The sequence below is a fragment of the Pteropus alecto genome, unplaced genomic scaffold (assembly GCF_000325575.1).
Source record: "Pteropus alecto unplaced genomic scaffold, ASM32557v1 scaffold103, whole genome shotgun sequence".
Classification (NCBI taxonomy): Eukaryota; Metazoa; Chordata; class Mammalia; order Chiroptera; family Pteropodidae; genus Pteropus; species Pteropus alecto.
This window is the reverse complement of record NW_006436288.1, coordinates 2,877,548-2,899,387: the sequence shown is the minus strand read 5'-3', so window position 1 is coordinate 2,899,387 and position 21,840 is coordinate 2,877,548. Positions and strand designations below refer to the sequence as shown.

Sequence of the window (21,840 nt, the reverse complement as noted above, 5' to 3'; positions counted from 1 at the left end):
AACTATTATAGTTCACTATTAAAAATTAAAAAGTAAGCTCTATGAAAGAAGAAATTTAATTTTTGTTCACTATCCTGTCTCCAGAGCCTAAAACGGTACCAAATATAGTATACACATTTGTTTAATTGTCTCAATAAATGTTTGCTTAATGAGTTTCCATAGTTTATGCAAATTAATGTTCAGATGCCCAAAATTAAGATTCAAAGAAACATACGCTCTTTTTGATTTTCTTCTTTCCTTCTGCAACGACCATCCAGTGCAGCATTCTAGAATGGGAGAGGTCAGTTGTGTCATCCCCATATGTCCAACTGATATATAATAGACTGTTGAAATATTCTACAGAAGTGATTTCTGGAGCAACTGGGGCTTTAAGAGAGGAAAGAGGAACGCTTTAGTATAACAGACTACTAATAATTAAAGGAGTTACCAGTAGAGCATGAAACCCCATATAGAGTTAAATTAAAGAATTAAAAATTCACACCACATGATGGTCCTAGGGAATCCTGGGCCTCTCAGTACCATAGCGAAGGTTGTTGGAACATGGCAGGCACTTGTTTCATGGGACCCCACCCTTATGGCTCAGACACAAGATAGCCTATACCTGAGAATATCATGGTCTTTTATACAAATTTTACAGTTATAAAATTTCTAAAATGTTCATTTGTTTGGTTATGTTTGTTACATTAATAAATTAATAGTCTTAGGTATCGGTGAACTTATTTTCAAAGAAGTACTGGAAACTCCGGGGTCCTGTAAAAGTAAATCTTTTTTATTGTGGTGCAGAAAAGATGTTTATGGGAATAAAGGTCAGTAGGATTGATGAGTAGAAGGACAGAAAATAAATATCATTTCTATAAAATAGTAAGACAACATTACTGACAGTGTCCAGCCTGGTGCTTTGCAGAAGGTAGGCTCTTAATAAATGCTGCTGCAATAAGTATTAAGGGAGGGAAGGAAAGGACTTTTTATGATGCTACAAAGCTAAATTCTCTCTAACATTGAAGTTATTAATTTACTTTAAATTCTTACACATTTAAGCTTTAAAATTTTTTCCTATTGGGAATGAGAGCTCATCATGGATTTACAATATATGAGCTGTGAAAGTATATTTTAATTATTTTTAAAGTAACTGATAATTCTGAGGATTTTAAGAAACAAATACACAGTTGAATTTAAATTCCAAGCGTATGGTGGTTCGAAGACAGGAAAGTGTCCCTTTCCACGTTATAGCATAAAACCAACTAAAATATTTGGAGGAGAATTTCTACAAATCATAAAGAATTATTTTCTTTAATATGCTACTAATACTCAAAACAAACATTCATGACTAACTATGCTTGGAAAGAAAAGTATTTGCTGAAGAGATTTGTAATATAGAGAGTAAAAAACATTTTTATTTCATGTGAAATAGGAGTAGCATTTCTATACGTTTGACAATAAAATTTTGAAATATCAGCAATAGCACAAACCCACATCATAGTTCAGAATATTCTAATAATGCTGGCTTCTTTATAATTTCTTAGTATATTTCTATGTACTTCATTATATACAAGTACCTATACTTACATTTCTTCAAAGGATATTTTCTCGTGTTCTAATTCTAATGAGGACAAAAAAACATATTTAAAATTGCAAACCGAGAAGTATATATCTCCCCCTCACCGGTCTCCAGATTCTTATAATCCATGTTGTTACTTTAAAATCCAGCATATTGCTGACAGACCACAAGATGTCACTATTTGTTTATTAAACACTTTTTGATACGCCAGCATAATTATGAACTTGACTTTCAAAAGTTGCCTGACAAAGATAGTAGATTTGAGGTTCTAATAAATCATACCTTATTAAAATATTTTATTTGTGTTTCCTCTTTCATCTCACAGTTTGGCAATTTAGGTTACAATTAAAAATGAAGAGAAGTGAAGTATGAGATCCTTATTTGTTTTAAAATTGAAATAAGGGAAGAAAAGCAAAAAAAATAAAAAGCTAAAATTTTAACTAGTTTAAAAAATAAGGATAAAAGTAAACTCAGCTACCATTATGTTTCAATAGTGATTTACATTATATAATTTAATTCTTATACTGTCTTGTGGGGTATTATTATGTCCATTTTATAGATGTGAGAATTGAGACCATCTGTTATCGACATGCTTAGATAAGACTGGGGACTGCCAGTGTCAACATGATTGAGTAGTTTGTTCCAGGAAAAATAAGAAATTACCAAAGTTCACTTTACTGAAGGCAAGACTGCTCACTTAGGCATGTAGCTTGCTTATTAACCACAGTTTACGCATCCAGACTTGCTTTGTTCACCCAATCTGTTATATTGCGATCTTTGCCTAGTCCCAGTCAGTTCCCAGCTTTGAAAGGCACACCTAAACCGCTGGAGTCCAGAACTCCAATTCCTATTAATATTTCATTCCCAATGCCCCTCTTCTGAGACACTGTAATGACTATCAAGCTGGTGTTCTGCTTTACTACAGAGAGTTCTAATGTACTTGGTTTTGCTCTATTAGCCAGTTGTTAGGTAATATTTTTGAGTTTTACCAAAGAGAAAATAGAATTCCAGGAGTTAAGATAATTGGCTCAAAGTTCTAACACCAAAAATTAGTAGAGCCAGGTCTACTCAATCAAGTGTTCACATGCTAAGTCTGGGCTTTTTCCAGGCACTGCTCTGTTGGAGAAGGAAAGAGTATTCTCGGAGAGTTAATCCCAATAAAGTTAAACTGTATGAATTATTGATACAGTGAATTTTAATTATAATTAAATATGCAATTATTAATGCATCCAAAAGTATAACACAGGGCTTGTTCATAATTGGTATTTTCTCCCTTCTTGAACAAAGGGAGCTATAGAAATTGGCTAGTAAGGAAAAATAATGAACTATGAAAGTTGATAATATAAGAATTCACATATGATTAATTTCTTTCCATTGCTTTTTTAATTTATAAATTTCAACAGAGCAAATCTAGCTGTTCAGTGAGGAAAATATTTTGTCAAAATTATTCTTCACCTAAAAATATTTTTCTTTTCTTCTCTTAGTACGACTCTAATTACAGCCTTGTAGTCCAACCAAAAATCCTTTAAAAATCTTAGTTCAAACAACCAGGGTTAATGTCTCTTTGATGAATTTCCCCTTTTTATTGCTACCTCTGATTGGCTCTGCTATGTGATAATGAACTACATAATTTAAGACTCTGAGATCTAACACAAACAACTTTTTTAAGTTACTTAATCTTTACGTGATGTATTTTGCTAAGCAGCTTACTTAATTGAGAAGTAATAATAAACATTAACAGATGATAAATACTATTATCCCCATTTTCCACATTAAAAAAAAACAAAACCTGAGGCTTAGGGAAATTAACTTGCTCAAGGTTACATGTGGAATGAGACAGAGCCACGATTCAAACCCAGGTCTACCTGTCTCCAAAGCCTGTTTTAACTCCTGCAGTGGACAATACTTCATTCAGCCTGTGACTTTAAAAATGGCTCAATTAATAAGGAAATGGAGGCACTTTAGCAGATATAATCAAATGGGTAAAGTCAACTGAGTGCAATGTTAAGCTGAAAGCTCTGCCTGCCACATCTCTATTCTAATCAATTCCAAACAGGGGCACATAAATCAAGGGCAGTGACCAGGAATAAAGATAAATCGATGACAGTAATTCAGAATAAAAATAATATTTTAATTTTTAAAGGCTATCATTTAAACAAATAATGGACTTTTAGAATCAAGCATATTATCTTCCGTGAAACTGATGCTCACTCAGTCCTGAGTGAATGATTAGCACCTTCTGCAGATGTGTTCTCAAAACAGTATCTCCTTCTCAGGAAACCATTTCCCACACACCACTCACCTGTTATGAAGCTTATGGTGGAACTGTCACAACAGCTCAATTCTGGGTCTCCCCATGTCACCATGGTCACTCGAAAGTTGTAGTACCATGCTGGCAACAGGTTAGCTATTCTCTAAAAAAAAGCAAGGAGACAAAGGACTAATGAGGAAATCATATTTTTGTAATAGAGTTACATCTACTAGGCCATAAAAACAATTGATAAGTAATTTTTATTTTCCTTTCTGTGCCTTTTTGTATTTTCCAAATTCTCCATAAAAAACTCTTTTTGGAATGAGGTGGGGTGGAAATGATATACAAAAATATAATTTTTAAAAAGTGATTCAAAGGTATAGGATCGAATGCTTCAAATATTGGTTTCATTTTTTAGTTTCCTCAGTTATACTACAAAGTGAAATAGTCCTTATTTGCAAATGACCGAAAGTACCCATTTCCTTATTTCTAAGACAAATGACTTTCATGACTCTGTATTCTCTCAGCTTGGACCATAAAAATGTGTCCTTGATGGGTGGCAATTACTAGAGTCATCATCTGGGTAGAGGACAATTGCGTACTTCATGCATGACCTGTAAGTCACCTGCATTTTTAAAATTACTCAAGTTTTAGAAAGAGCAGTCTTTACCTGCTCTCTTGAAATGCGTCTTATAATGACCTGACACTATAGGTATTTAATTGACTTGTAGATGTCATTATTACAATTAAGCAGTGCCAACTAATTATTAAATGACAAAAGGTAATCTCTTGTGTTTTTCTTCTCAGGCACAGAAAGAAGTAAACTCAATTTGGGGTGAAAGCTATTTTCACACAATTTACCTTTCCTCTCTCAAAGAAAAAAAAAAAAGACCCAAAAAACAATCCTAAAAGCAGAAACAACCAAAAAACCTTGAAAATAGTAAGCTTCCTGTGTATATTTGTAAAATAATCTAATTTACAGATTCCTTTTACGGACATTTGGTACATACAGTACAGGCACATCTGTTTACACAGAGAGTGTGACAGCTGCTTGAGGAGAGATTACCACTGATGCAGTTAAGGAGACAGTCGCCGCTATTTCATAGTAGGTTGTCCACTCTGATGTCATTGTTGAAGGATTGAAATAAAACATTTCGACTACGTATTTTCTGAACACTCCTAAGTAAGGCCTGGTCCAGCTCAAAACCACGGCTGTAGGACCCAAGGGGTAGAGCATTAAATCCTTTATTCCAGTTGGAACTAAGAAGGGAAGGGGAATAAAAAAAGAAAGCCAATAAGGATTATTTAATATCTTAGCAATGGCTTCGAACTTCTACTTAATAAGTAAGGTTTTCACTTGTCTGACACAATCATTGAAAACCAAACGTATTTGCCTCTGATTTTTTTCCCTAGTAATAAATGTTAAGGATGTCCTCCAGCTATACAGTTGTACTAGTTTATTACTCCAAAGGTAGGATATTGGGTGAACAAGAATGGCCCACCCATATATATGATAATAATTTGAACTTGGACATTGTACCTCTCCAAAGAGTACATTAATAAAGTTATTCTTGTGCTTGGCAACTTACCAATGGCAAATGTCACAGGATCTGAAGGTGGTCCAATCAAAGGGCCTTTTTTAAGGTACATCACAACCTGATATTGGGCACCAGGAACCAGATTTTCAATAACAGATTTGCTTGAGTTCACCTTTAAACCAAACACCCAATAGGATTTATTTACAGCTGGAATTTTAGAATGTGACACAGAGGATAAAATTGAATTCAGAGACGCTTTGCAGAACCACAGATGCCTTTGAAATCCAAAAGACTTTACTCATGCTGGAGAAGGTCAGATTTTTAAATTAGAATGATTTATAGTTCATGTGAACACTGAAGGGAACCCAGAACATTCAAATTCTACGGTTGGACTTAATAAGCCCCGTGAACTACTTTATACCCATCAATGTCAATTGTAACTATGTACACTAGAGACACATCAGCTTCTAACCATAATCAAATCAGCAGTTCCACAAGGATGATCTGACATCCTAAATTGTAGTGTCAGCTGATTACACACAAAGGTCAGTGCAGGAATACCTTTAGTCCCTCGTCACTTAGAAGCATATAATATCCAATTATAGAGATAGAAATGACTTGAGAGATTATCGAGTCCAACTCTCTCATTTAATAGATCATGAAAGTAAAGCCAGAGATTGGTAAAGGTCACATATTTAGATTCGGTGTTGGGACTAGAAGCCTAGCGTTGTGACCTCTCATCCACACTACAGGCAAGTCCTGAGGCTAAGCATCGAGATACAGCAGTAAGCATTTTGCAAGGCTATTGTGACCCTATACAATAATGTTGTAGAGAATATTTCTCACTTTGATGAGCTTCTCTTTACTGTACTTTTTTAAAACTTTTGGTTATGTAACAAATACTATGCAGAGAAAAACAGTGAGAACAGATAGATGAAGAAAATGTATCCATTAAAGCCGAATGCTGGTGTGCACAAGGATTGATGATTCAACTAACGGCTTAAGAGGTGTGCTGCTTTAACCTTTAGTGCTTCTGATATTAAGACGCCTTGCTTAGTGGAAAGAACACAGGTTCTCTATTCATACTGTCTGAGATCAAATCTTGACTCTACCCCATATAAGCATAGGAATTTATTCATAATTTATAATTTTAAAAATAATTCTTACCTTGGTTTCTTCATTGGTAAACCCTAGCTAATACTATTATATACTGCATTGAGTTGTAAGGAGGATGCTTAAGCCAAAGTTTCAATAAAGTTTACTCTTATTATTTATCAACTTTTTGGCCTCTAGGATACTTAACTATGAAACTGCTGCAGGAAGAAGCATGAATCAATGGATAACAATATTGTTGAAAGCTTACCTATGCTATAATGTATTTTGTTAAAAGTCTCATCATAATTTTAAGAATAAACATATTATTGGTGATATGAATTGAATTAAAACATTTCTGACATCAGAAACTGACTCTAAACAGTAGAAATTATATAATTCTAATTGGTACAACTTGCTCTACACATAAGTGGGGGGAACAGCATACCAAAATTTCTTTTTCATTAATTTGACCAAAATAAGATTAAACTGAATTAATAAATTGTCAGTCCACCTTTTCTTTCCTTTTCACACTCTTTTATATCAGGGTTTCTTGTCCATGTTTTAGAATTTTAATTCTGCTAGAATGCTAGTCAACTAGATATCTAGCAATGCTAGTCAACTAGATATCCTCATCCAATAGAGCATTTCTGGAAGAGATATACTATGAATAAGTCCGCATATGTTACGCACAACTAAGCAGTGCTGTTTTATTTCTTTAAAATACGTTTTAAGTGATAAAACAAATACTTGTTCATTGTAAAAATTGTTCACACAGTAGAAGAGTAAGTGAAGTAAATTGGAAGTAGTGTCCTCCTCCCACCATTTCCAACATTTTGGAGGGCAATCTTCCAGAGCTTCCTCAATACATACATACATACATAATTTTATATTGAACCATATAGATGCTATACCATCAACATTGCTCCAAACTTTTAAACTTAACAACACATTGTAAGTATCTTATCATACCTGCCAATGCTGATCTAGCTCATTAATCACTTGTTAAGAATGACACAAAAAAAATGTAGACTGTTTCAGGATGATGTTAAAGTTCCTTTGGTTAGATAATATTTTAGGCACTAGTTGATTCCGATTATTTAAATGGCTACCTAGAATCATAGCCACTTAAATATGCCATTATAATAAATTATACTTTTTTTAAAATAAAAACCAACTATGTGAATATATACCACTATCTATCTATCCATCATCTCTCTCTCTTTCTCTCTCTCTCTCTCTTTCTATCCATCCATCCATCTATCATCTATCATCTATCTATCTGTATCACAATACTAAAAATGAGAAGAGGGCAATAGTATTGCAAATGAACTTGATAACAAATCATAAACACCAATCCTCCTCACCCTATTTTTAAATTTTTTAGTGAGCCACCAGCCTATATCTATACTTCTATCTTTCTATCTCTTTTTATTTATTCTGGACCTCCTTGTGGGTATATTGGAGGTTAGAAAAGGAAATGCTCCTTCATTCTACTTACCGAATAATATGTATTTTATTCTTTAGAAGATCATTCCATACCCTTCTCCCAATTTTCACCCCATCTTTGCAGTCCATTATTTCCTTTCTCTTGACTAGCTTACTTTCCATCACAGAGAATTCAGTTCAGCTCAATGTCTTTCCAAGTAGGCACCAGTCCTATCCCTCTTTGGTTAAAGAAGTAGGAAGAAAGATGTACTCGACAGCACAGAAAATACATGATAGACTGTTAAATAACAGGATTGAACCAGGTGATAATGAAGATTCCTTTGAGTCTGAAACGGTCTTATTTCTACTTGATGTGATCCTCCTTCCATTAACTCTGTTCTATACATTTGTTACAATTACTCAGTTGCATGTTTTTTTTTTTTATGATGAACCTCTAGAACTGTTTCATCTACCTCCCTTGATTCAAAAAGCATCCAGTTAAGTTTGAATGATAAAATTGACAATTCCTTGCACACTTATGTTTCCGGCACTCGCATTAGGCATCAAGTCTTTTATTTCTATTATAACTCTATGAGATAGGATATGCTTCTCCTTATATTACAGATTAAGATACTAAGACTTACAGAGATGAAGAAAGTTGCCTTGAGACTCATAACTGGTATCTTTTAAAGTCAGGTCTGAGACCCATGTCGGTTTGACACTGGAATCTATGCATTTAGTCACTACTCTTGACTGTCAAGATGAGTGGTGTAGCACATACAACCTAACAGAAACAGTGGTGGCCTGGCAGTCAAATCACTTGAGTCTTGATCTCAGCTCTGATACTAAATAATTGTGTGACTTTGGGCAGGTCTTTTAAATATTTGCCCTCTTAGCTCTACAATTTCTTTATTTGTAAATCTAATAGATTGTCTTTCTTCTGATTTTGTCCTTTAGTTATACATTCCTGTATATTATTGCAAAACATTTATGGACCAAGGCAGAGCACACAAAAAATATGCATACATATATTATATAATGATTTTTAATTCTGAAATTTATGATTGTGTGTGAATCTTTGGATAAAATGACAAAAGCCCATTTACTTTGAAGAATCAGCTGAGTCCTTTATATAACACCAATTGAGCACTGACTTTATGTTCAACATATACTTACTGATGAATGAATAGCACTAAAACAGTTGTTAGGAGGAAGCATCAGAAAACTCCCTTTCCCATGAACATTCACATACAAATTAATATAAGAAACAACAATCAGACACAAAGACCATATACGTGATGAGGACAAATACAAATTAATGGGTACAACGCACCTATACAGAAGACCAGATGTTAAGTTTCACGAACTTAATTAAGGTTCAAACTAAATTTGTTTTAATCTTAGCATCTCGCACAGGACCTACCTACCACAGAGTACTAGCAGTGACTATCGTGGATGATCCAGGTAAGATAATAAAGCAATGATCCTGTGGTACAGTTGATGAAAGAGGCTCAGTAGGGAGAGCAAAACTATAAAATAGTGAAACATTAATTGTTAATATGTATTTGGTTTTAGAATTACCCTTATTTTTGAGCTGTATTTTGAATTTTCTATTTAACGTAATCACAGTACCACTGAATATAAAACTTAAGAAGGATTATTCGTTCTTTCTTTCTGGGTAATGATTGCTTTAGGAAATAAAACCAAGTGAGACCACTCCTGGTGAGAACATCCTCTAGATTCCTTTGATTAATGGTGAAATCACTGTAGGCTAGTTTTTGAGACTTCTTGAACTGATGGATGTTTTTTCATTTGAAAATGCTTGTGGGCATGTGTAGTGGAACAGCAGATGATGCTGGTATAATAACACAATCCTTAAACATTCTTGTAGTAATTGAGATAACAACTAGCACAGGGGTTTAGTTTCCACTCTATTTTAAATAGTGGTCTCCTTGCCTATAATCCCTTAACAGTTTCATGTTTGCATTTCAATGAAACATTATTAAAGTGCACTTAAACCAACCTTTTCTGGCTCATTTATAATTTATACTGTCTACCTATGCCTTTAGCCTTTTGCTTCTATACAAAAGATATGTAATTTGTACATTCAATGGGTCAAGGAAGAAATGTACCTTGGAGCAGTCAAGTTCTAGATCACATTCTGTAAGAGAAACACATTTTTCTATCAATGTAGAAAGTCATCTTTTTGGTATATTCAGGGAAGGAAGCTAATAAGTTGCACAGTGAGCTGTAATTATTAGTTAACTGGTTAAGTATATTCACTTCTTAATTTAATTCAAGTTAAGAGGTGGCTTCATCTTCAAGTAAGGGCTCGTCTCAGCCCTCTAAGGCTTTCTAGTGCTCCAAAGACCATGATTCCTAAATTCATTTTATCAATTTGAAATTTCTCTTTAAATTTCACTAAATACCTGATTTTTGTGAGATAAATGTAAACATTCCAAATAGCTTTCATATAGCAAACATCTTTTTTGAGTATTATATTTCCACATGAACTAATAATTTTTTGTCGTTAGGAAAGTAAATATTGTGTTTGTAAGACACCAAGAATCAGTAAATTTGACCTAATGAAATAATAAAATCAGGTTTTTGGAAAACTGGACTGGGCTCCAGGCTTCCCATGGGTATTTGGGGCATCTATGCTGCTTGGTTTCCTTCAGGACTGATGACTGGGCTTGTGCACACACTCGGGTAGCTACTCCCAGAACTACTGACTTGCACTCTGTCTCCACTTGACCCTCATACTCCCTTGTGCTCAGCCAACTCCTATTCATCCTTCAAAACTCTTCTTAGCTGTGATTAGTGAGTTTTTTACTTTACGTATTTTTAATTTTTGAATTACTTTTTCAGTGAGTGTGCATTATTTTTATAGTTAAAATAAGAAAAGGAATAGAAAAAAAGTAAAGCAAACAAAAACTACCCCAAACCTTCTGCTTGGCTGTCTTCCTTCCCTGGGTTAAGTTTTTCTCACCAGTTTCCAAATGCTCTTGCGCCAGGTCATATTTACTCACGCCTATTTTCTTCTTCCTGTGAACTCATACAGTCTCTCGATCATTTACTTTTGGCTTAGGTCTTATTTTATATTCTGTAGTAAATATATGGTCACTTATCTATTTTTCTCATTCTAGATTGTAAACTCTGCAAGGACACGACATAAAAACTCTCTAGATCCCCAACAACTATCCTAGTACTTGGCACATGGTAGGAGCTCAGTAAATTCTGCTGAATGAGGAATGAAAGTGAGAAGAAGGTGGCTATCCTAAGAGAGGAAAGGAAGACGAACGTAACTCAATAGCCATGCATACTCATTTCCCGGTTCCTCTCCGGGCTCTCGGTAACATTGTTTACAATGCACCTGGCGGCTGCGCGCATTTCTTGCAACGCCCTCCCTGCGTCGCCTGCGAGGCTGAGCTGCAGCAGGGGAGTGAGCCCGTCAGCGGTTCCTTTCCTTTACCTGAGTGCAGTATTGTTTTTCTAGCCTCTGGCTCTCCTTTTGTTTCTGACAGGTGAGTGACACCACAGACACGATGGTGCCATTGTAGTTCTCTTGGGAAGAGGTCCAGGACATCAAGGCAGTGGTTGAGCTTAAAACGTGGACACTCACATGTTGGGGCTTCTCAGTTAGTTCTTCAATCCACTCTCCTGAAGAACCTGAACATTTCAAAGGAGAGCACAAGGGATGTTTCACGCTGAGCTGGTTGAGATAAAAGATTCTAGTTTCAAAAGTCATATTGTTTTCTTTTGCCCTTACAAAGATGTTCGAAGTAGCCAGACCGGCAGGCTTTACATCGGCTGCTTAGCTACAGTATTCCATTGACCTGAACAAGATCAGCAACAAAAACAGTTTTACTGAGACACAGAAGCTCCACTTCAATTGTTATGTGGGTCTGAGATTATTCTGGTCAATTCTTCACCACAGAGAATTTATTTCTCTTTCAGCAAAGAGTAGGTGTGGCAGCGTGGCATTTCATCAGTGTTTATAATTTCTTTGCTCTTAGGATCTTCGGGCTCTAGAAATAATTACTTTGAGATTCAAATTAACCTCTACTACAACTGTGTGAAAAAAATTCGGATTTGCTAACAGCAGGATTGTGGAGGCAAGGTGTGAATATATTAGAGAAGAAATGGGTAACAGGCTGGCTCCATTATGGAAGCTGGCTAAAACTTAGGTGATAATTTGAGGGCATGTTGGGTTCCTCATGATAAAATATCTCCATAGAAGTGTCCACCATTAGCTTTGTTCCATTAGGTTTCTAACGTGGTTATTAGCACAGTGCCTGACCCATAGTAATGACTCAAGAAACATGAAGGTGAATATTATCTACAAAAATTTTCTGTTGCTATGCAACTGTGAAGCTTTCTTTTATTTGCTTAGGGAACATTTCTTGGTTCCTTCATAAAAAGCTGTAATCCCAGGGTGGAACCCAGGAGAGGAAAAGGAGCAAGTGGGTCTGCTGAGGACTACATTCTCAGGCTCACTGTAAATGGGATGAGGGAAATAACAACAATAAAAAATGATAATAATAATAATGGCAAAGAGATAAAGCATTCGTTATGTACCAGGCCCTATTTTAAGTTTATATGTGTTTACATATTTTAATCCTCTACTTTTTATAACAAACCTATGAGATAAGTAGTAGTATCAATCTCTCTTTCAGATGAGGTTAACTGAGGCAGAGAGAGGGTAAATAGAGCTGGGATTCACACACAGGAAGTCTAGTTCCAAAATCCATGCAGTAGTTCAATAAATATTTGCTGAATGTATAATAGAATTAATAAATAAGCAAGTAGTCTAACCCCAGGCTAGAATTTTATAATTTAGTATGAGAAGCAAGATGTACACAAATAAAATAAATCTAGAAAAAATACCACACACATATGTTTTGTGTTATGAGCTATAAAACAGTAGAAATTCAGAAAAGAAAAGAGCCAGAATGGCCAGAATTGTTGAGGGAGTTTTTCTGGAAGCCATTAACACTTGCAGTGGATCTCAATTAGCGGACAAGGAAGTCTTTTGGTTAATGAAATATTTTTTGCCTCATGGAAAGAACTGAATAGTAAACTTTGTTCTCATTCTCAAGTGATATCATGTCAAAGATCTTCCATAATTGAAAGACATGCAAGGCAATTATGAATATTCTTTCTGCCCTTATCTATCGCGTTCTTTTTTTTCTACATGCCTAATGAATCTTTCAGGCCTCTTACCAGTGGTGACATTTTTGGTTTCTTAAATAAAAATGTTATGTGGGACATTTTCAACATTTTTAAGCTGCTAAATAAACTGATCTCTTCCCCTTGCCCACCTTTCTGATAAAAGGTGATATTTCGCCTTTGGAGAAGGTGGTAAAATGTATGGTGGTCAGCCATTTTGACAAGCAATTTTTATCCATCACCTTCTGTTTTTTCTTTCTGCCGACTAGAGGCACATTTAACTGCTAATAAGTTAGGTAACTGATTTTTGACCTCTAAACTTCTAGTAAAGATAGTCAGATTAGCTACTAATGTTACAGATATGCACTATTTGTGCTTTTAGAGGCTACATATTGCTGTGCAATTACTGTTTATGAAATCAAGAAAGCCCGTTAAAGACTTGACACTGGGCTTTTAGGATGTTTGTCTTCTTGTGCCAACTTTATACTGAATATCTAGGTTTTACTACACTCAGTCTTTCTTTTGAGCTCTCTAAGCTCAATTCCCTAATGAGGCTTTTCACACAGGCCAACAATAACCATTTTTATTACAATATCGAACAAAAGTCATATTTCCCAAACTGTGTGTTCATGTCCTTGGAGAGTTTATTGTGGCTAGTGTGAAAGGTTAGCTTACTAACTCTGCAATTATACAATAATAAAAAGAAATCCTTAAGTTAAATGTCTAAGTAGGCTTGCGACTATTAAACATACACATATTCTTCTGCTGTCAAAATTTCATGGATTTGGGACTCTCCTGACCTTGAAGAATTCTCATGGTCTCTAAGGTTTGATGAATAATAGATGCTTGAGCATCATTAATCTCATGAGTTCCATTGCTCTAGCTTTCCTGTAAGTGCAAAATAGTCTCTTTGGTACTTACTGATATAAAAACTGAGTGATTTTGCTGACTGACTTTTTCGAGTTTCACAAGATCCCGAGGAGCTAAAGGTTGTCACAGATAATTTATATTTCCCAGGTTCCTTAAGTTCTGTAACAAATTCATGCGCTTCTTCATCCACTGTCAAATATTCAGTAAAATTTTCTAAATCATATATAAGAAAAGAGAATATACATAAATTGATAACTAGAAAGCTTTTGACTATAGACAAGTCAATTAATAAAAAAAGTATTTTTAAATATTATCTCCTTCCTTTCTCAAATTCAATTATACCTCTAAACTAAAGGTACTATAAATAAAAGATAGCTAGCTAAGAGTTCAAATTGATTTTCAGAATACTTTTAAATGACCCAACAAAACCATATGTACAAAACAGAGGTAAAATATTTGGAAAAGAAAGCAATAATTGATTTTCTTACCTGGATGTAAGGGATAAAAAATAGCCAGCAGCAAATATTCTGTAAGTTCATGGTGGTAGCATTAAATACCCAAAAATGCCTTAATAGTATTATATTATTTCTAGTTAGGAATAATTACTCTGGATGTTTTTTTCTGATGCTTGTATATTTTTTCTTTATCCGTTTGCTTCCATAACTTTTAAAAGTAAAAATTATTTTTACATTGCTTCAAAGTCCATCTCCTGCTCCTTATTACTTCATTTGAAGGTGTTATCATCAGTTGGAGAATATAATAAACTTCAACAGAACACACAGCAATCACATAAAAGCATGATTGAAACTTCATGGAAATAAGCATTAAAAAAAATTGAGTTACATGACCCTATGTTCCATGAAATACATTGAGGAGCAGAAAAATAAAAGCCAGATTAAGAAAAAAAAAATTTAATACAAGTAATCCTAGACAAATGTTAAGACTTTTGATTCAAATAATTGAAAATAACAAAGGATTTCAATTTTATATAATATTTGGGTATTACTGGTCTATTATCCAGAATAAAGGAACCCACAGATTTTGTGTCTCATTCTACTAAATAAAATAGGAGCAAACAATATGTCATATCTGAGACTACATGATCCTAATATCCTACCCTGAAAATAAAGCTGTCATTAACTGCAAATTTTGATAACGACAACTTTACCACCCAAATTACTAGACTGGAAAGTTTAAAATGAAGTATGTTGTTGTGAAGACGAAACAAACAGCAATAACAAAAAATCTACCAAACAATCCAGATATGATTCATAACCTAAATTTACTGAATGTGATGGTCTTGCTTTTTATAAATTAGTGAGATAAAATGTAAAGAATGACTCCCACATGCTAGATAACTGAATACAATACAGTAGCTATAGTGGAAATACCAGTTGCTATGTATTTTCTGTTTTATTGCCAGCTCCACATGGAAAATATATAAGTGGTGCTAGTTCCAGAGGAGCACACTAAGGAAAATTAGAATAGCTAGATAAGCAAGAAATAGGCTTGATTCTCTTGGGAAAGTAGCCATTTTGTCAGAAAGATTCTTTTGCTGCATGCTTCATAGATTTATAAAAACAGAAAATTGCTGCAGGTTATTTTGTAATTTGTGATGGTTAGACTTTTATTTAAAAATCTTTCAAAATATGAGGTTTTCCTCAGTAGCCTGGGGTACATGAAGTACTAGGCAGTGAAATTTTTAGTAGCCAGTTCTTGCAATTTATAAACGACTCAAACCTGCAGATTCTGATCCAATCTGTTCATTTTGTTTTCTAGTCTCAGTTCACATTGGAAATTTTATTAAATCCTTCCCTTTCTTTACTTTTTTTTTTTTTAAGATATAAACTGTCTTCCATGGGTCTTTCTTCCTAAATTTAAATTTTAAATTGTTTCAATTTCATTTTCTTTGATTATATCATTTATTTCCTTTGATTTCCAATTGCTTTACCTTCTCTTTCTATGTGTATATGGAACCCATCAAAGGCAGTGGGTGGTTTTGGTGGTAACCAACTCAAAATCATTTGCACAGGGAAAAAAGACAAAGAGTCTGAGGTTGACTTCTCTGTTTCACTGAGTGTGCTGTTATTTTCATATCCCATGGGCAGTTCACTGACAAATTCATCTTCACTTTCAGGAGCTGCAGATGCACTATCCCACCAATATGGCTGGGTTGTAGTTTCATAGTCACTGCTGTTAAAATCATGCCAACCAGAAGAAATGTTGCCAGAGGGAATTTCAAGAGTTTCATCTGTAAAATGGAAGAGTTTTTCTTTTCCCACTGTATCTTGTGATCTCACAAAAGATTCCTCTGGAAAACTGCCACTCTGCTCTTCCCAATTGTTTTTGTTCAAGTTTACAATACGAACTGAGATATTTCGAGGTGGATAAGGGGCTGTAAGAGAGAGAATTTTTATTTTCAAGTAATTTATAACTCTATTATAGTGAATAACTAATCTATTGAGTCAAATGCACAAGATATTTTACAAAATAGAGTTTAGTTTGACTTCTATATTTCTATGTTTTAATTTACGTCAAGAACAATGGTGGTTTCAAGTACATGTACATTTAAGATTTTATGCATGATGTGTACATATTAGTCCATCACCAGTCACAGTTCATATACATTAACTTGTGATAGTATGTTTGTCCAGGTGATAATTCAACCACTTTCAAGGCAGAGTTCTGTAAATATTCTTCTGCTTATCACAATCTCCTTTTTTAAAAACTGAGTCTCTGTCACTGGATATTTCTTACAAAAAAAGTGTAACTATGTATAGTGTACTTACAGCTACCAAGACAAAAGAACTCCCTGTGACATAGTTGTACTTAGGAGGATTGTATATATGAATTGGTTTAGAAACATTAACACACATGTTGGAAATATGGCTTCACTCCTCACCTCTCTAAAATGAAACATGAGTACAAAATGAGTCTATGAATTATGGAAACTTACTTTTCTAGAGGTAGAAAATTATGAAGGCACACTGCATGGTCTCCACCTATAACAGTTCTCACTTATCCTTCAAATAGCATCTCAAATATCACCTCTTCTATGAACTTCCAATAAAAATTAATCTCTCCTTCATTTGTGTTATTATATAACTTGTACCTCTTGTACCTCTTAAATAATATTTATCATATTCTGCCTGATATTACTGCCATCTGTATACTGCCTCTACCATTTTTAAGGAGAAAGAAGCTGCCTCACAAGTCTCTGTCTTCCACTTTCTCAGTATTTGAAACAATTCCCAGATAAAAGGTGCTCAATTAATGTTTCTTTACTTGAACTGAATAATAAAAAATACAAGTAGAATCTTAGATGTTGACACGAGGTGAATAACAGTTTCCTTGTTTTGGCCTAATTAATAAGAATCATAACAACTTAGAATTTCATATTGGAAGGATCTCAGAAGTGATCTAATATAACCCATTTCCAATGTTCATACAAATGGCATCTCTAGCATTTCTATTGAGTATAGGTACATTAAGCACAGACAATTATGTTGTCTAATTATATTAGACACATATTGTTATTGGTAATGGATATTTTACACATTCACTCTTCCATCCACCATCCATCCATCCATCCATCTAATAATAGTGCTTCATGTTAGTGATGTTACTAAAATTAAGCACTGCAAGTTTTCTTTACAGCTGATTCCCAATATTTTCCTTCAATAATCTAGTAATCTGTACTGGAACATCTTCCATTTGTTATTATGCTATAAAGGCATATAAAATAACTGATGTTTACTTGATTCAGTTAAGTTGTTTAATTCTAACTTTTGGTAGTATCATGTACATTTTATTTAAAGATTATAAATCTATGATTGCATTGACATAGTTTAGATTTTTTTGACTATTTTGTTCAGTTGCTTTTACATTAATAGAAATTTTGTTTTAGGTCATTAAAGTATTTTTTTCTTTCTTAACTCTGTAATAGAATTTTTCTTAGAATGATAAAAAATTGTGTGTATGTATGTATATATGTGACATATAATTTAATTACTTTTTTACTAAATTTGATTCTTCCGAAGACTTACCAGTTCTATGGTGTTTCGGTTCATGACTGACACCACTATACTCTACGAGAGTACTTTTATTAAAAGTTGCTTCAGACACCAGCTGAAAGGTGATATTACTATAACATATTCCTGGCAACCAGTGATTAAATACTGTTTTTCCCTTAAAAAAATCTGAGAAGAGAAAAATTCATTATATTAAAATTTTGGTATTCTAAATGACACATACTTCTAGGAAGTCCTAAACAATATGATTAAATATCAATAAAATAATATTTCTTCAACTTCTGGCATGGACAGGAATTTAAAAAGTGGCGTAAGGCTAGAGATGAAAATTTGAATCTTTAGACTATAGTCTTGAAAGGCTTTTTCTACAAAAATTGGACACAACTGGAGTTAAAATTTTATTACAGAAACATCTGGTGTATTAAGTGGAGAAGATCATATACAGAAATAGTAGGGATTAGGTTTATGTTAGCCATTTACTTTAAGATAAAAACCCAAGGTATTTGCCACTTTATGATTCAGAAAAAATAATTTTACAAGAAATATTTTCACTAGGCTCTCTTGTAAAAAATAACCTGTCTTAAAAGGAGGACACTTTATCTGACAGATGTCAGACAGAACCTGCTCAAAAAAAGATCAAAAATTGGATTGCATTTGGAAAACATGAAAGAAAATAATAAATTTAGAAATTCAATCCATATTAGAAAATGAGAGAAAAAAATTAAAAGTACCATTTATTGAATTAAAAGCTAAAAATAATTTTTGAAATTAATTTAGAAAGAGATATTAATTCACTTATTTAAAAATGCATGGCTTTTAAATCAACAAAAGTTCTAGTGATTGCTTTTCAATTATTCATGAACTTGTATTTGCATGTGATCAATAAGCAAATAAAAACCTACTTATTAAATTACGTATTTTCATTGAAAATAAAGAATGCAATGATTTGTAGAGTATGTTTATGTTTACTTAAATGTTCTAAAATTTAAATAAACTGTAAAATTCACTGCATATGTTTTAAACTGACACACACACACAAAAAAAACAAAAAATCTGTGAAGAAAAGGAATTTGTAAAAGCAACAACTCAAAGTGACATTTTTCTGGATATCATGCCCTATGTGCTTGAGTATGCATTCTCCCCCTTACCAATACATGTTTCCAGTTAACCAGTCAAATCTGACACCATCATCTAAGCCCCCTGGCGGAGAAACGTTGCAGTGCTGGATACTGAGAGTATTTTAAGTTCCTCCATTTCAATTCCCCCCAGCGAAGCTGAATGCCCTCTCTCTTTCCTTTTCCTTTCTACCTTCCTTATCACTCCTGAACCCACTGCAATTTACTCAGAGAAGTTGACTTGGTTCTTTTGAAATTATTAATTCCCCTGAGCTCTCTTTCTCTCTCCTCCTCATAGATTCCCCCTCAAGCCAGTAAAAACAGCGAAGCTAATTTTTGTATATTAATGCATTTAGCTGATCATGCAGATAAATATATACAAAGGAACCAAAAAGCATTGTCTTTTGTATTTGAGAATAACTCCAAGCACTTTGTGAAATGCACCTCTCTTGCTTCCCAGTTCTAAAAATTTCCTTCTAACACACCCAGAAAAAAAGAGTTAGGTGAAGTGCTTCTAAAAGTTTGAATTTATTTCCTGCACCAGACATGTTACTTTTAGCAAGAATAACACATAAGTGACAATAATTTGAATATTTCTTGCTTATGCATGGCACGTGACTTTAATGAACTAGATATCATAAGACTCCTCATAACAATATTTTCATGAATCAACAACTATTTTTAATGGTTTATTTATGGTCAAACAATAAATTATAAGTACTCGTTAGAGCAAGAGAGAAGATCATTTGGCAAAAATCATGTAATAAGTTATAGTCAGTCATCATTTATTCAATCTTCCTTTTGCTTCTTACCTTTATATAACATTGTCCGGAAGTCTTTACCTTCCCAATAGCTTATGTTTACTCTTGTGAAAACATTATGTTTTTCTGGATAATGAATTTCAAACAGTACTCCTGTTTCAGGAGAAGGTTTATAGTCATATATTGAAACACTGGTTACAGGTAGAGGTTCTGCAGAAAGAAGGTAAATGAAGAAAGAGAAAATGGGGCAAAAGGGAGAAAAGTTATTATCCATACTTGGAAGTACCAAGAATTACACCTATCAGAACTTTACATATATTTTTTTTTATAATTGAGCATTAGATTTCTTAGTTCTCATGAGTTGAGCATTCTTAGCAGTAATTAATAGAGTAAATTTTATATGGTGTTTTTTGCCTTTCAAAGAACTTTTATATATCTTTTTTCATTTGCCTTTTGAAACAACCCTGAGATCTAGGAAAAGCAAACAAAACAGATAAAAATAATAATTCAGAGACTTTAAATTACTTGTCAAAGGTAATTTAACAAGTACGTGGCAGAGTCTATATCTTTAGGATACTAGTTCATTTTTTTTTCCCCTAAGCCAATAAAATTTAATACTAATAATAGACCAGTAACAAAAAATACATTTTGGTTCTGACCAAGAGTAAAATGTTTATGTGATCATTTATTTCTTTGTGTGAACTTAGTACTTATTTTTCTGTATTGAGTATGAGATTGCAAACCATTCTGTTGTGTGTTTATCAAACTATTCTTTCTACAGACGTTTAAAAAATGTTCATTTCTATTTTGCTTAAGTTCTTAATTCATCACAAAACTTTTTAAATATTCATTTTTTTAAAAAACTGTGATGTATGTATCTCTCCCACATCCCATCCTTCAGTGAAAGTCTTGTAAAATGACAGAATTCTCCCACCCTTTTATATGAACCATTAGATAAGTTTTACTTATGTTTATTTTATTCAAGAAAACTTTTTAAATAATTTGGTTTGGAATCAGTTATTGCATTACAGAAAAAATTTTTTTTGATTCAAAATTTTAGAATAGAGAGGATTCTTGGACACCATATATAGACTAAATGAAAGCAATGTCTTAATTTAAATTTTATACTATAAATTTCAGTTTCAATAACATAGGAAATCAAAATTTGACTTAGTTCATTCCATAAATAATTTTATGGTACTTAGTTTATCTCTGTATGTAGTTAAATATCTTTCATTTTGTTCCTCAGGATCTTAACCTATTTTTGTTGTTGTTTTTGATTGAAGAGATCCAGGAAGTATTGAAGCTACGATTTTTCCTGGAATTTTCTTTAAAAACAACCCAACATCTATAAAAAGTTGGGGAGGCCTTTAGATTGCAGAATATATTCTTATCATGTCTCTCTAGACTATGTACTATATTCTCTGTTAAAATGTTTCTATTTTATTTTTGTCTCCATCCTTGGCCTTCCTACTTAAAGGTAAGTTACAGAGTGAGTTCATTTAGGTGTCAAACGAACAAACCAACAACCTCTGAAGACTGAGTATTTGTCACTGATTAATCCCACAGAAGTTTTGAACCACTGAAGGTCTTTCTTTAAACCCAGTCTAATTTCTAACCCAGGAATTCTTCCTAATCTAGCTATTGACTCTGGATCTAAGAGAAACAAAATGAAAGCTAACAACAAAAAAGCTACAGAGCAGTAACTCTTCTATTGCTGCAGTCCAGTTTTATATCTTCACCAGGGTTCTGTCTACTGAACAGAGATGTTAGAGGTCCACTCAACCTTTCATGCCCTGAGACATGAAGTCCGTACATCAAAGCCACAGTCAAACTTTGAAATTCAAGAGATACATGAGAATCGGAGCACAGATATTTTATTTTGTGATTTGTTTTGCTACTACGAACTACTTAAATTTTAAACTAAGAGAATTTTTAAAATGCCCACTCACGTGTTTGCTTCATATATTTCCCTCAGTTTCAACACAAGTGACCCAGGCTAGCTGCAAATTCTAAAGTCTAAGCCA

At 33.6% G+C, this 21,840-nt stretch overlaps 1 protein-coding gene across 2 annotated transcripts in view; it reads right to left on the bottom strand.

The window, feature by feature from the left end:
* PTPRO (protein tyrosine phosphatase, receptor type O) overlaps positions 1-21,840 on the bottom strand; it is a 183,021-nt gene that overhangs the window by 52,995 nt on the left and 108,186 nt on the right. For both annotated transcript variants that reach the window (XM_006912654.2, XM_006912655.2), the window contains exons 3-11: positions 19,865-20,023; positions 17,953-18,105; positions 15,858-16,301; positions 13,958-14,119; positions 11,340-11,536; positions 5,399-5,519; positions 4,876-5,069; positions 3,861-3,972; positions 215-366 (exon numbers count right to left, since the gene is read on the bottom strand). In XM_006912654.2, the coding sequence (XP_006912716.1) occupies positions 215-366; positions 3,861-3,972; positions 4,876-5,069; positions 5,399-5,519; positions 11,340-11,536; positions 13,958-14,119; positions 15,858-16,301; positions 17,953-18,105; positions 19,865-20,023 (1,694 nt within the window). The remainder of the gene's footprint in view (positions 1-214; positions 367-3,860; positions 3,973-4,875; positions 5,070-5,398; positions 5,520-11,339; positions 11,537-13,957; positions 14,120-15,857; positions 16,302-17,952; positions 18,106-19,864; positions 20,024-21,840) is intronic.